We start from the raw sequence: 15,013 nt of genomic DNA on the forward strand, positions 1-15,013 counted from the left end.
TCATTTCAAAATCCAGCAATGGAGCAGGCTTTGTCAGGAAGGCAAGACTCCTCCTCTCCCCTTCAACCTTTTGCAACAAGCTAAGAATGTTGGTGAAGTTTTTTGAACTTTTTAACTCACTCTGCTAAGCAGAATAATATCCATTTGTTCGGTATTTTCTCTCTATCAACCTTACCCACAGGCCAGACACTTCTCAGTGGTTCTGGAGGGTGGGGCAGAAGTCACAAGAGACCACAGTGGAAGACCCCTGGTGCCTAAGGTTCCCACACCCTTCTGTCTCATCTGCTTCCACATCCTGAATTCCAGGTGCATTTCCTTTCACGTTTGCAGCCATAGCTCGATACAGCTGTGTGTCTCTGGACTCTGCTGGAGCTTTTGCAAATTTTTAATTTGCAAATGTTATTTGTAAAAACAAAACTTGTGCCCTGGCTTATCAGGATGGTGAGTAGTTGAACTCTGTAGGGAGAAACTGAAATTCTCTGGGGTGGTGACGTGGTCCTGGGCATGGTCCTGACCGCTCCCAGCCCTGGCTGACATTGGCAGCTGGTGCTGGGTTTGACCTTCGGCATGTCAGCTGCTGGCTGCTCTCTGACCTCCCAGGCACAGCACTCATCCCTCTCCTCCCAAAGGTACAGAAAGTTCAAACATCCACTGCAGTAAGGTGCTTAACTTAATGGCCTGGCTTTTCTAGAAAGGCTGAGCACTTAGCCATGCCAGGGAGAACTGCAGAAGAGCAAGCTGTTTAGCCCTCAGCTTGATGCAGTGAGAGCCAAATAATCCCTGAACTGCAGGGGAAATGTAGCCTCCAACATCAGCATTTTAACTAGCTGTGCTTGAGGACCTTGCAGGGACTGACTGTACATCCTGTCAGCCCAGGCTTTTCCCTCTCCTCCAGGCCCCCACTGGGGTGGAAAAGTTTGCTGCAGATGGCTGAATTTCTGTGTCCAGGGTGTTGAGAGCAGCTAGCTGATCCCTAATAAACATGGCACATTGGGGATCTCTGAGGCAGTGTGGGGACCTGCCTGAGCTTGTCTCTTAAGCTGGTGTTTGGCACAGTGGCACTAAAGCCTGGGGACAGTTCAGGTCCCTGCACCAATGGCCATGTGGGGCAGACATATACCCAGACAGGTGCTGAGCTGGGGCCTCAGAGGTGCTCCAGAGGACCAAAGCCACCTCATCTCCTGAATTGTACCTTTGCTGGGTGCCCAAAAGGACCCACAGAAAACTAAACACACTGCAGCAGCTGCAGTTTACACACAGTGCTTTGCCCTTGGATGTTGGACACTTTCAGCCTCAGTCTTTCTTTAAGTGGATGGACAAGACAGAAACTGACTATTAAATCCACTCAGCAAAATGGGAACGTGGGACAATAACTCCCTTTCCCAAACAGGAACTACCAATTTCTTATTCCAGTGAGTAGAAGCATCCTCCCCTTTCTAGCAGGCAGAGGTGCAGTGTTTTCAATACTTACTCTTTCCATCTGGCTAGACAGCTCTCTCAAACACCAATACCTATAATTACATATATTATGTATATTTGTATATACATATTACACATGATAATTATATCTACAGAGGCATTAAAACATTTACCCTGCTTGACTTCAGTTTTATTTTAAAGTTGGCAGCATCCAACCAACATTAGGAATATGCTGTATAAATAAGTAGAGTTTATTTAGATTTATTCAACAGTGTTTACAACTAATAAGTAACCGCATCCATTTAAGTCCTGATCTCCTGGCTGGCATGACACCTACATGTGATCATTCACCTTCAGCTGGAGCAGCTGGTTCTTCCTGGATTTATTTAATGGAGCTAACTTCACAAATGACCTGGAAGAGGCACACTGGGCAGAATTTGCTCTGCCACTGTCAGTCTAATGGGAGAGTATTCGGGCATTGGAGTAGTTTTCTTATAAACAGATATTTTGGGCTGTCTTACTCCACTTGGCTTGGTTTCTGCCTTTCCAGTTCCAGTATGGGCATATTCCCATAAGAGGAGAAGTCTGGCAAGCAGGAAGCATTCCCCAGTGTCAGCCCATGCCCAGCATATAGATTAAATAGCTTTTGCTGCACAAAGCCAGACGGGCTCTTTGAGCAACACAAGAGCACGTGTGCAAGTGCCACTTTTGGCAGCTGCCTTTAATTTGATAGATGCAGTTATGAATTGATTTTAGGGTTTTGGGATTTAGACAATGCAATTCCTCCAGTCATAAAAGAATGACAGCACCTCTTAGCCCCTGTGTTAACCAAAATGGTGTGGCCAGGGGCTGGGATGGCTGTTTCCATGGTCCAGCTCCAGTGGTGGGAAGGATGCTCCTCCCTCTCAGCCAGGGGCTGTTGGATGCCCTGTGCTGCACTTTGGGCCGCAGGGATAGTGCCAAGTTACTGATGGCTCCCTTCATCCCTTTACTCCCCTGTTGGTTCAATGTCCATTTCCTGTCTCTGTGAGTTACCTTGCCAGTCTCATGGATCCTTGTGCCACCCCTGTTCATCCAGCTGTGGCTGTCAGAGAGAGCATTTAACATGGCAAGGGAGAAGGGGAGTGTCTAAACATCACTTTGGCAGAGAGGTGAAAGGCCCCTTGGGTGGTAACACAGTGAACAGGAGCTGCTCCAACAGCAGTGCCAAACCTCTGCCCATTCCTGCCTCCAGCCTAACACTTGGGAAACAACACCAGGGAGTGATTTGCCACCAGCCACGGCTCACCTCTGCTGTGCTGGCAGACAAGACAAAAGTCACTGGAAATGAGGGTGTGCAGTAAGTCACCAGCAGCTCCCAGAGAGCCGATGAGCAGGAGTGAGGTTTGCTGTTGCATCACCTGCTCCCAAACATGCTCAGGAGCACTGCTGCACAGGACCTACCCCAAACCTACCCACTGATGGGTGCTCCCGACCACCCCACAGAGAAACATGCGCTGTGGGTGCTGTGCAGCCCTTTGCCATTGCCCACATAGAGGCTTTGGTGTGGTGGAGCTTTGGAGGAAGCCAGGAAACACCCCATGCCTGCCTGCCTGCCAAGGATGCAGCTCTGCAAAAGCAGTGGAGCCACATTCTGGAGACCCCCTGACCCTCAGGCTGAGCACTTGGCCAAGACTCTCCAGCCAGCCCATCCTGCTGTGCCAGGGCTGACAGACACAGACTCCTCTTCCATCTCTTGGTGGGATAAAAACCACCCACCCTATTGTTCACAGCCATCCTCTCAAAGTTTATAAATAAACCCCGTTTCCCTGCTGTCTTTGTGCTTTCCCATTTTGACGCAGCCTTTATTTCCTCCTGTTCCAGAGGCCTTCAAACAAACAGCTCCTTTTTTTGTTGTTGGTTTGCTTCCTCCCAGCCCGTGTGGGAGCAGGCGCCGGTGGCAGCGCCTGTGCCTGGGCACATGGCGGGTGCCAGGTGCCAGGATGCTGAGTGCTGGGACAGGGTTATCTGCCAGTTTCCCATAAATTACCCCACATTGTAGGTGTGGGTGTTAATGTGCAACTCGGTGACAAAGCAGCTGGTTTTATTGCATGTGCAGTGTGTTAGCAGTGGGAGGAGGATGCTGAGAAGTCTGGGGATAGGATATGGGAGCCTGGTGCTGTCCCTCTACAGGGTGAGGCAGAGCAGTCAGGCTCCTTCAAATCCAAGCATGAAGTGGGTGATCCACAGGATTCACCGCTGCCCAGACAGGATCACACCTGCACTCTCCTAAAAATACTGGAGTGTTTAATACAAGGTGATTCCCCAATTAATTTTAATGGTGCTACTTAATTTCTAGGCATTTTAAAGCTCATTTCTTGCTAGCAATTTGCAACCGTTTAACAGCGATTCTGGTTACCAGCATCTTTTGGGTAAATATTTAAGGAGCACTAAAATCCACCCATGGTCTATAGAACTGCCCTTCTCTCTGTATCAATATTGGGGATTGCTCATGTAATACATGGCTGTATTAGATGTGGTCATGAATGGATGTCTGTGTCCTGGGCCAACACAAGGAAGGGCGTGTTTTGCTTTTTCAGCAGTTGCATTGCAAGGCCAGGCTAATTTTTAACTGTCTCCTAATATTCACAGCATCTGGGTGAAATCTGTCCACTGACTGGATCCTGGGGTACAAGCAGAGCTGGGGAGAGCAGGGATGCTCTGAGCATCATGGTGCTGCAGGGTGAGATATGGATATGAATGAAGCTTTCCCTTTTTGTTCCTTTTTGACTACTGCTGCTGAAACCAACCTCCTGAGAAACACTGAGGGCTAGCATAGGTGTTATGACAGCCCTTCTGCCTCCTAAGTTAAAAAAACATGTTGGGTCATTCCCAAGCAGGAGTGAAGCTGCCATCCCCCCTATCTTAACCATTAAGGTCCAAAAAAAGCAGAGAGAGAAGTCCTAAAATATCTTGACCCCTGAAATTCAGGCAGAAGAAAAAGAAAAGCCAGGAAAAGGGATGTGCTGAGCTGTAACAGCACGTGGGCAGCCCCTGTGCTGGCACAGGGCAGCCCAACCCTGGTGATGTTGTGGGTACTCATGACTTCACCCCAGCTCGCCGCAGCGCAAGCGGGTGTCTCCAGTTGTTTGACATTCCCCTTCCTCCTCCCCAAGGCCGAGACGTCTGTCTGTCCATATCCCGCCCATGTCTGGAGCCACCAGCTCCAAAGGGGAGCAGAATCAGACGGCGGAGTTTCCCCGCTCCGCTGCCTTTGTGTGCAAACCGGGTTTATCTGTATTGTTTGACCAGCGCCAGCAAATTACACCCTGCCCAATGCGTCGTTAGGGAGAGGCAATTAAATACCAACCCAACGAGTATTGCGGCCAGCGTGACTGGGGAGAAACAGCTGCAATCTGCATGGCAGCTGGGAGAGACGGGTGGAAAACATGAACCTCTTTATTTGTGTCTTTGCTCTACCCTTCGCCGTGTCTGGCTGCCCGGCCGGGTGAAACCTGCACGGGGCCGGGCTCAGCAGGAAGATGCCTGGATCCAGTGAATTTTCACTGGTTTGACTTCAGCCCAAGTGGCTGGTGGTGCCCATCCTGTGTAGTGCTGGGTCAGGTCACCACAGGTCACAGGACTTTGCTTGTGCCTTGCAGAGCATTCCTCCAGCTGCTTTGTAGCCCTTGCAGCCCTGTGGGCTGTTCTTGCAGGCACATCCTGTACATCCCTCTAGGATTTCCTGTTCCAGCTCAAATCAGCCCTGGTTTTCTATGGCATCTTCTTCAGTGCCCATGTGCCCAAGCTTCTGACACCGAGCTTGTGTCAGTGCCGCCCCACCAGCAGCCTCCTGTGCTGTTCCCAGGTGAGATTTTCTGTCTCCTTCCTGCTTCACCTGCCTTGATCAACAGCACATTCACATCTCTATCCCTCAGCCTCCACTGCTGAATCACCCCAAGTGTTTTGTAGACCACGAATCCTGTTGCTAATCCTGTACACCCTAATGAATCATTTTTTCTCCCCAGTGAGCACTCTAGGGGAGGGAACCATTTTGCTGTGGTCTGGAGTGTTTTCTCAGTGTTATACAAATAAACAGGGGTGGGTTTGAACCAGGACCTATGGAATCAATTTCCTGCAGGTGCTGAGAGAATTTCTGTGTAGATTTAGAGGGCTACCTTTGCAAACAGCATCTTTAAGAATCACTGAAGTGATGTTCATGGTGAAGTGCTCTGGCACCTGGAGCAGGCAATGAGAAAATCACCATTGGAGTCTCGTGAGAGCCAAGGATTTAAGCTGGCTGTGAGGACCAAGTCATCTGCCACCAAGTTCAGCCATCTGAAATGTAGAGCAGATAATTTGTGCTGCTCGCTGTTACCAGCTGTCTGAGAGCCAACAGTCCCAGGTTTATAGAGGGTTTTGTGAACAGGGGGTTCCCAGGAAGGGGAACACCCATGGCAGAGCAGCCCATCCGTAACACAGAACAAACATGTTCCTGCCAAAGCCATTGCCCACAATCAGCTCCTGATTTAAGCAAGGGTATTTGCCAGGTTGGCCCTATCAGGAACCCAGTCACTCTTTCCTGCCCTGCACATTGGTTTGGGGCATTTTATGGGGTTTTACTCTGCAAGTTGTTTGCTCTTTGGGGGATCCTACAGAATCCGAGTCCTGGGGGAAACAACAGTCACAGGGAAGGGCACGGGGTTAAAAGGGCAATGAACAGGTCACAGTGATTATTGCCTTTACAACCAGAGATTTTTCTAGGCCAGGCAGTGCAACAGATCAAATCTCTTCTTCAGACAGGTATCTGACAGCACAGTGAGAGTCATCATCAGTGGAATCAGAGCAGGTGAGGATTAGGAAATGGATTGCAAAGCGAGTAATGCACTGGCTAGGGAGGGAAGGGGAGGGGAGCAGAAGGGCTGGGGGCGTCACCCCACTCAGCAGAGCTGGAACCTGCACAAAAGAAGGGTCAGGACCAGCAGCAGAGGGTTTTGCTGTGACATGACTGCCATAAGATGTGGGGATCTCAGTCCGCTGGAAGCCATCCCTGTGGGATGGCTGTGGGCAGCAAACCAGGGGCCGGGATGCTGAGACTTGTCCCTGGTGCTGGTGCAATGATCAACCACTGCCAGGGAGGGGGCAGAGGATGCCAGGCAGGATCAGCCTGGGGAATGCACAATCCTTCTCCTTGTTTACAATGGCAGGGGGCAGAGGAAGATGAGGAGGAAGATGCAGGGAAGTACTGGGGAGAGGAAATATCTTTTAAACTGCAGATAATGTTGGCACACGAACAAATGGGTATTAAGTGGTGGGGGCTGCTGGGAGACTGGGAAATTTGTGAAGGGGATTATATGACGTGGCTGCTCAGAACAGTTGGACTAAATGACCCAGCCTATCCCCTCTGGTTTTGCCCTCCCCTTATGGCACCAGGTGCTTGGAATAGCAGCAGGGCTGGTCTATTTGTATTTGAATATTAGGGTGCCAAGCAAGTAAAATGAGAAAAACTCATCCCAACACTGGTGTGCTTTTTCTGTTCTTGGGATGCACCAGAAAACCCTCCTGCATCATCTTCTGGGGTCAAAACTTGCCTGCCAGTGGCCTGCAGAGGCACAGTAGCTGCATTGGAGGGAGATGCTTGTAAGAAGTGAAGGAAATAATTTGTCAACAGCAATTACACTGCAAGAGTCACGAGCTGTCTCTCAGTGCATTGCACTGAACCAGCAGAGCTGCTGCCTGGTGGCACTGGAGGCTCTCAAGGTTCCTCCCAAAGCCAAGCTCCTCCTGGAAGCATTGTCTCCTCCAAGCCATGTGCTCCCTTGCCCAGCTGGTGCCCATCATTGTGGTTCCACAGCCACTCTGGAGTGGCATTAGGGCCAAGAGCAGCATCCTTGTGCCCCCCAGCCTCCAAACCAACCCCAGTAGACTTTGCCCATCAGGTTCCTGCAGTCTTTCCCTGTGCACTGACCCTTTCTTCAGCCTGCAGGTGAGCAGTAACTCCAGGTCTGAGCATGACCTCTTTAGCCCATGACATTATTTCTGAAGTTTCTGTTAAGTTAAACCTTCATCCAGCCTTTTATTTGGAATAACCAGCATTCTTCCCTTCCTTTGAAGGTAAGAATGTCATCTTTCACTATTGTTTAGTTGATGCTGTTGCTGGAATCAATTGTCAGCTGTACCCTGATGGATTTTCCCACCTTAACAGCAGACCCAGGTTCCACAAAGCCCAAGTTAGCCATGAAATCCAAGGAAACCAATTTTACTGTGCAAATGAGGATTTTCTCTTTGTAGAAACTGTGGTGAGTTCAAGCTGCAAAAGCTTTGGCAAAGCAGAAATAAGGAATTGCTGAGGGACAGTCTGGGGAGGCCAAAACTGAGCCCCTGCCCCTCCAAAACTCTGGGCATCCTTTCTGCATGCTCCATCTCAGGGTGGGGATGGCTGGATATCTCCCAGGACACTTCCCCTTGTAAAGCCTCTGCCTTTCTTTTCCTCTAGGCTTTATCTTCTACAGCAAGTTTGCCAAGACACGAGGCCTGAGGGGGTGAAAGGGAGAAATGAGGCACCTGAGCAGGTGCAGTTTGTGCACAACCCCAGAGATGCCTGGTTTCATAGCAGCCACCACCTCAGGAAGGCCATCTGGGGTTATGCATCAAAACACAGGGGGACCAGGAGGTTGTGTGCTATGACACCAGTTAAAAGGCCAGCTGGGTGGAGGGACACAAAGCATTCCTAAGTGAGAAGAGCCTCAAACATCCACTGGGAGGTGTGGGATCCTCTTTCTCTGCTCTTCCCACAGCAAGTTCTGCTGGGTTTGTCCTAATGGCTCCTCAGCCCTAGACCAGAAAGTACAAATCCCAGAAATGTGTTGGATGTCACATTATGGAGTCTAACTCAAAAACTCAGAGCCAAAGCATGGAAAATTGCACACTGAGAATATGACAAGATCCTTCTGCCGGGAGCAATGTCAAATGACCTTCTCTTGATCTGCCAGCCCAGCCCAGACTCAAGGATCAATTGGTGTACTCCTAGGAGTGATGTAAAGCTTTCAGTTGAACAGATGGAGAGCTAGATCCTCCACTTGGCTCTTTTCACCAGGGGAAACTCTCTGGGACCTTTTGCCACATCCATCCTCCCACCTGCCTTAGCAGGTCACATCCATGCCTTACAGAGCCACCCAGACCCACCAGGAATATTCATCATTTAATCCACCCACCAAGAGATATGCCTTTTTTCTGCTGGCACAAGGCAATTTCAGACCATATGTGTGCTTTCCCTTAAGGGTGGGCAAGAAAACTTCTTTATTATTTTTGTATCAGAACTGCATGGCAACTACTGTGAAAGGCCAAGTGTGAATGGCAGAGAACTAATAGGAGCTGAGAAGAGCACGTGCCATCTCCCAGCCTCTGAGGCAGAAAACCTACTATTTATTACAAAGATTGAGAGCAGGGAGGGCAATTAGAAGGCTGGAAGTGAAAAAAAAAGCTTATTGTAAAAACAGAGATCATAGCTCAGGCTTGCCTAAAGAATGCTGAGATCAGGGAGCACCATAGGATTTCAAGGAGGACCAATCCTTACAGGATTGTAAGGAGGGATTGCAAAGGAAATTAAGTGAAAGCTTCAGAGGTACTAGCAGGATGAACCTGTAAAGAACAGCATCCTAAATGGATCTGAGAGAAGCAGTATGGTTAGGCAAGGCAGAGCAGGCGAGAGGGACCATCACCACTATTTGTAGCTTGGTTATTTCCAGCACACACCGAAAGAGAGCATCAAGGACAGATTGCAGAGGCGATGTGGCAGCGTGGGCAGCCAGAGACACCCGGTGAAATCATGGAGCTTCCTGAGCCCCAGCAAAGGATCAGGAGTGCTCAAAAGCCTGAGGACTCACCTTATGCATGACAGCTGCTGGAGCAGGCACCTGAAACCCTGACAAAGGCCTTTCTCCTGGAGCACCTCTAAGTTATCCTGATCTCTTGTTCCATTTAGGGAGCAGTGGGGAAGTGAAAGGCCGTTGTAATGATGGCTTAGTAAGAGGGCTGGATGCACCCCCCACTCTGGGTCTGGCCAAGTGGGATCCCTGACAGCATCCCTAAGGACATGGAGACCTCAGCTGCAAACATCTAGCAGCCCTACAGAAGGATGTGTGGCCCTGCTGTAAATCACAGTCCCATGTCACGCCTTGGGACAAGGGACAACAGGCAGCAATAGCAGGTGGCAGCCGAGGCCTGGCAGGACAGCCTGAAGCCACTGCTCCTGGGGAGAGCTACATGTATTAATTATTGACTAGTGAAAGAAGAGATATGAGATTTCACTGACCTCTGTGTATCTCTGTGTGCAGGCAGATTTCTGCACCCCAGTTAAATCAGACTTGGGCAAGGAGAAGGGCAATACCTGCCCTCACTATTGGGCTGGGGCCATAAGGAGTGATGCCACTAACACTAAAAACTTCCTGTGTCTAACAGCAAAATCAAGGTTTTAGGAGTCACCCAGGTTTCAAGAGAGCTCTCTCCCTCCAGGGTACAGCTGCTCCAGACCAGCTCTAGCCCATCCCCACAACAACTGTGTCCATTAAAAAAAAAAAGAAAACACGTGATAGCCTCCAAACAATTTTTCGATATCTTTGTATCACTCTTGTGCAGCAAGAAATGCCTGCCCATGGCAGACAGGCAGCACAACTATCACTTGGAAAATGAGTTAGTCCCTCCAAAAGGACTGCAGCAGACTTTTAAAGGCAGGTGAAATTTTAAAAGGATTACATTGGGATTAGCCTGAAAGGAGAGAGCAGGTGCTTCCAGGAGCTTTTGCAGACCAAAATCCAGGGCTGTCTTGGCTCCCACCCTTTAAAACCCTCTCTGAACCCTGCCAGGTCTGTCCAGGGGTGATTTACGCTGGTGCTGCCACTGGAACAAACTGAATGGATAACACCTGCAATGTGGGGAAACAGCTGCTGTGTGTGATACCAGCAGAACAAGGTCAAAATCCACCCACCAAAGGGGACTTAGCATTTGTGCTCAGAGCAGTAGCTCTGTTTTCCTCTGTTCAGCCCAACATGGGCACCACACACACATGAGAAGATTCCCATGGCAGAGGGGAAGGGATGTCCACTCTCTACCCCAGGGGTTTCTCATGGCACCTCACACAACCCGTCAGCTTTGCACCTAAACCCACACCTTGCTATGTTATACAGCACTGCAAAATAAAGCACTTCAGCAATCTTACCTCTTATCTAATCCAATCCCCAAATGTTGGGGTGGATATTTTCCCCATTTTTACAGGTGTGAATTTGGCAATCTCCCTGTGGGCACCCAACTTCTGCACGCCTGGGCCACGCTTCCCTTGCTGTGCCACACTGAACTGAGGGCAGCCTGCAGCCACAGGCTGCTGATAAAAGGTCCAGGGATGTCCCATGATGTGAGAGCTGCCTTGGCCACCTGCCTGGAAGCAGGGGCCGTGCCAACAGTGTGGGTGGTGGGGCTGAGCCAGTGGCTCACCCCAGCTCACCCCAACTCCCATTGCCCAAGGGGCCACACTCAGATCTTCCACTTTTGCCTGAGAAGCAGCTTCCCCATTGCCTTGCAGAGAAAAAATTGACAGTGAGACTTCAGGATGAGCTCAAAGGTTGAACAAAGTACAAGAGAAGGGAAATAAAGAGAGCATGCCCTTAAATGGCTGTATTTAGTAGGCTGCAGTGGATGAGGGTGCTGGACCATGGCTGCTGGATGTGCAGAGCTGGCAATACTGCCAAACTTCTTCCTTTATCACTCCTGTGTTACCTCTCTAATTCCGAGTGCTTTCCACTGCACACCCTTTTTTTTTGGTACCCCACATCCCACATCCCCTAAAGCCTCCATTCCTCTGGAGCCAGTTCCCTTTGAATACCTGCCCTTGGACCATTCCCTCAGGAATACTTTTCTCTGTGGAAGTGCCTTTAAAGAGAAATTATTCTGGAACTAAGCTAGAAGGGAAAGGGATCAAAATTATGATTATTCTGGCTTCAAACCTGGGAAGTCACCGGGAAAAGTGATACCTGCTGACCCAGCACCAATTCATACAAAGCATTCCAAAAACCTCTAGAGAAGTGTGCAGGTGCACAAGGAGGGCCAAGAAACGCAGTAGGTAACAGAGGATGCTGCCATTAGGCACGAGATCTACAGTATGGACTCTTGATGGCCAAACACATCCTCTGGGAGAGAACCTGAGATTTTTAAACCATCTGATTTTTAAACAATCTGATGCTGGCTGCCTCTGGTGCCTTTGTTGTGCTTTCAGCAGTGACCTCTCGTACTTTAAGGTGAGGTCATGGAAAGCCTTCTGCCCAATGGTGAGCCAGCAGAGAGATGCCCTCAGTGTCCAGCCAGGCTGGACAGCTGCTTGTGTCCAGGTCCCCAGTGGCTGCAAGTGGGGTTGTCCCACCACCAGCTCAACCCCTGCACAGTTAGAAAGCCAGAGACTTTCTGACTGATGTAATGGGAGTGTTTGCCCATGAGGGCTTGTAAAGCAGGAATCATGTCTTATCTCAGCTAGTCAGCAGAGTTAATAAAAGCCAAGTACATTCTGAGTCCTTCACGTGCCTGGATGTACCCTGTGTCTCAGCCTGGCTCCCACCTCTGCTCAGCCCTTGCTTTCCCAGCTGAAATCCTGCTCTTAGGGATGGCCAGTCGCCTGCGGGTGCTGAGCTCACCTGAGCCTGGCAGCGGCGTTCTGTCCCGCCCCACTCCCAGCGCACCAGGCTCTGCCTTCTTCACTGTTCTTTAGGCCACGACTAAATCGAGATGATGCTGTGTGCCCTCCCCCCTACACCATCCCGTTCTGGGCTGCCAAACGCAGTGATGGGACAAGTCGTGGCATTGTTGATGTGGCAGCAGCCATGTGGTGCTGCCGGCGCGGAGGAGGTGCCATCTGGCCGCGGGAGAGGCTGTGTTGAGCCGCACTGCACGGGGAGCTGGCCCAGCCCCGGCATGTGCCGTGGGAAGGGCATGTGACCGGCGAAATCCTGCAGCCATGCTTCCCAAAAATAGCCTGCTGGCCCCCAGCAATTGGGTGCCGCAGGGATTTCGTTGCATGCGCTGCAGTGTGGGGCACCGTCCCCTCTCAGATGATTCAGGTCCCCGTGATGCTGCGGGCTCTAGGGACCCATTAGCACTTACTAATACAGCCCCTAAACGCCACCACGACCTCTCTTCTCTGCTCTGCAGCCAGTTCCGGTCCCTGGGAGGCCGGTGAGCCCGGCAAGACCCACGGAGCCCCCTGGCAGCCAGGTGTGCCAGGTCCCCACGCCCCGGCACATCTCCGTGGCGATGCTTCTCCCCAGCCGCTCCCACAGGGCTCCTCAGTGGAACCAGACCAACCCGACCGGCCGGGCAGGAGCGAGGCTTGTGCTGCAAACGTAGCGCCGTGTTTCGGGTGCTGCTGTCACGGACAGATGGGGAGCCAGGAGGGTGCTGGAGGTCACTTGCTGCCAGCCTGGTGCTAGTGGAGTCCACTCCGCCTACCCCCTCAAAATTCATGGACCCGAGATTGGAAATGACTTCTGGAAGTGCAAATCCTTGCCCTTCTCCTCAGTCTGGGTCACGTCCTGCACTCTTTCCTCCGGGCGCAACTGCTCTTTCTCACCTCCCTGACTGCAAAACAAGGGGAAAACAAGATGTAGTGCGCCCGGCCCTGACCCCAGGTCTGCAGGGATGGATATGGAGAGGGTGAGGGAGGCTGGTGCATTCCTTGCCTGCTCTCTGCATTAGATTTACTTTGGAAAAAAATAATTTATTAATTGCTTTTAGAGTCTGAACCCAGAGAGAGCTTTCTGGGGGGTACTGCGTAATAGAGGAGGAGTAATTTGACATTAAACCGCTAGCGCTTCATGCCGAGGGGCCCCTTTGGAGTTCGGGGCTTGCCTGCAGCGCTGGCCCCATCGCCCCCAGCGCTGGGCGCAGGATGGGCTCCCCAGTCCGCCTGTCACGCTGGGTCCCTGACCAGGGAAAGACCCTCGGGCAGTGGCGGGAGGTGACACGGGGTGACAAGAGGCAGAGCAGGCTTGGCTGTGCCTCTGTGTCCTGGGGGCGGGTGCAGCTGGGCCCCACCAGTGCCACCATCCCCGGGGGCGCGGTGCCACCACCGCGGGCGCAGCAGCCGGCGCCTCTTTTCAAGGGGTCGTTCCCCGCCGCGGAGCAGTAACACATCCCGGGGCTGCTGAGCGGCGACCCGCCGGTCCCCCCCGCCCCGGGACAAGCCCGGCCCTGCCCCGCCGGCAGCCCCCCCCGCGCCGGGCGCCGCGCAGCCGCCGGCGCTCGCACTCCGCAGGCGCGGCCGGGCCGGGCCGCCCCGCCGGGGCGCGGGGGGGGCGGGACGGCGGCGGCCCGTGGGGCGACACAGCGGCGGGGCGGGCGGCGGCAGCGCTGGGACCGCGGCGGCCGCCGGGCTTGCCGGCAGTCAGACGGACGGACGGACGGACGCACGGACGGACGCAGCACAGCACGGAGAGGCGGCGGGGCATGGGGAAACGCGGCCGGCCGCGGAGGGAGCCGCGGAGCGAGCCGCGGAGCGCAGGGGCGGCCGGCGGGGCCCGGTGCCCCCTCGGGGACATCTGCAACACGAGCCCCGCGGCGGGCATGGACACCTTCCTCTACAACGTGCAGGTGCTCCTGGAGGCCGCCAGCTACCTGGAGCGGATCGAGAAGGAGAATAAAAGTAAGTGCGGGCTGGCGGCCGTGGCCGCGCGTGTGCGTGACCGCTGGGCGGTCAAGGGGAGTAAGAAAAATAAACCAAACTTTCGGCTGGCTGCAGGGGCCGGCGACGCAGTGACAAAGGGCGCCGGGACCGGCCTGCACCCCCCGCGGCAGAGGCGTGCGTGCGACCCCCACCGCCACTAGGGAGACCGGGCCCGGGGGAAAGTTTGGGATGGAGAGTGGATCGGAACGGCGCGGGGACTGGGGGGCGCATCTCCGGATCTCGGGGAAAGCGGGCTCGGAGTGGCACCGAGAGGGGCCGGGGGGGGGAACGGCGGGCCAGAGCCGGTGGCGGAGCCGGAGCGGCGGGGGAGGAGGCGATGACACGTCCCCGCTCCCCCCGCCGGGGCATGGACAGAGTCACGTAGGCAAGTGGCAGTGTTCGCCAGGTAGCCGGCGGGGACGAGAGGGCAGGGCAGAGCAGTGCGGTGCAGGGCAGGGCAAGCGTCCGGTGCGGGGCGGTGGCCAGACGCGCCGCTAGCTAGCCTCCTGCTCCGCGGGCGCGGAGGGTGCGCGTAGCCCGCGGCTTTCCCCGCGGAGCGGTCTCCCGAGCGGGCACGCGAGCCGCGAAGGACGGCGGCACGGCGAGGAAGAAGAGCTTTGGGAACAAAGGGGCGGCCGTGGCCCGCGGCGGAGCGCGGCCGCGGACCCCGCGCAGTGGCGGAGCGCACTCCAGCGGCGCTGCGCCCGGCGCGCCCCGCCCCGCGGGCGGACACATGGTTCGCACATGGAGCCAGCGCGCCGCGCTCATTGGCCGTCGCCTCCCGGGGGCGGGGCCGCGCGTCCCTGTCCGCCAATGCGCGGCGCCGGGGTCCCCCGAGTGACGTCACGCGTTGCCGAGCGGGCCGGGGGGGCGCGGGGCTGGGGGGCTCGACCCGAGGGGCTCGGCCCGGGG

General features: G+C 53.7%; 2 protein-coding genes across 7 annotated transcripts in view; both read left to right on the forward strand.

The window, feature by feature from the left end:
* SMC3 (structural maintenance of chromosomes 3) overlaps nucleotides 1-15,013 on the forward strand; it is a 1,169,611-nt gene that overhangs the window by 938,183 nt on the left and 216,415 nt on the right. The gene's annotated exons all lie outside the window — the stretch shown is intronic.
* Nucleotides 13,704-15,013, forward strand: part of MXI1 (MAX interactor 1, dimerization protein) — a 55,617-nt gene continuing 54,307 nt past the window's right edge. The window contains exon 1 of one of the 2 annotated variants that reach the window (XM_050976257.1): nucleotides 13,704-14,080. In XM_050976257.1, coding sequence (XP_050832214.1) covers nucleotides 13,885-14,080 — 196 coding nt within the window. In that variant the 5' untranslated portion in view covers nucleotides 13,704-13,884. The remainder of the gene's footprint in view (nucleotides 14,081-15,013) is intronic. The other variant, XM_030240988.2, reaches the window with a different exon arrangement.

Source organism: Serinus canaria, chromosome 6, assembly GCF_022539315.1.
Source record: "Serinus canaria isolate serCan28SL12 chromosome 6, serCan2020, whole genome shotgun sequence".
Lineage (NCBI taxonomy): Eukaryota > Metazoa > Chordata > Aves > Passeriformes > Fringillidae > Serinus > Serinus canaria.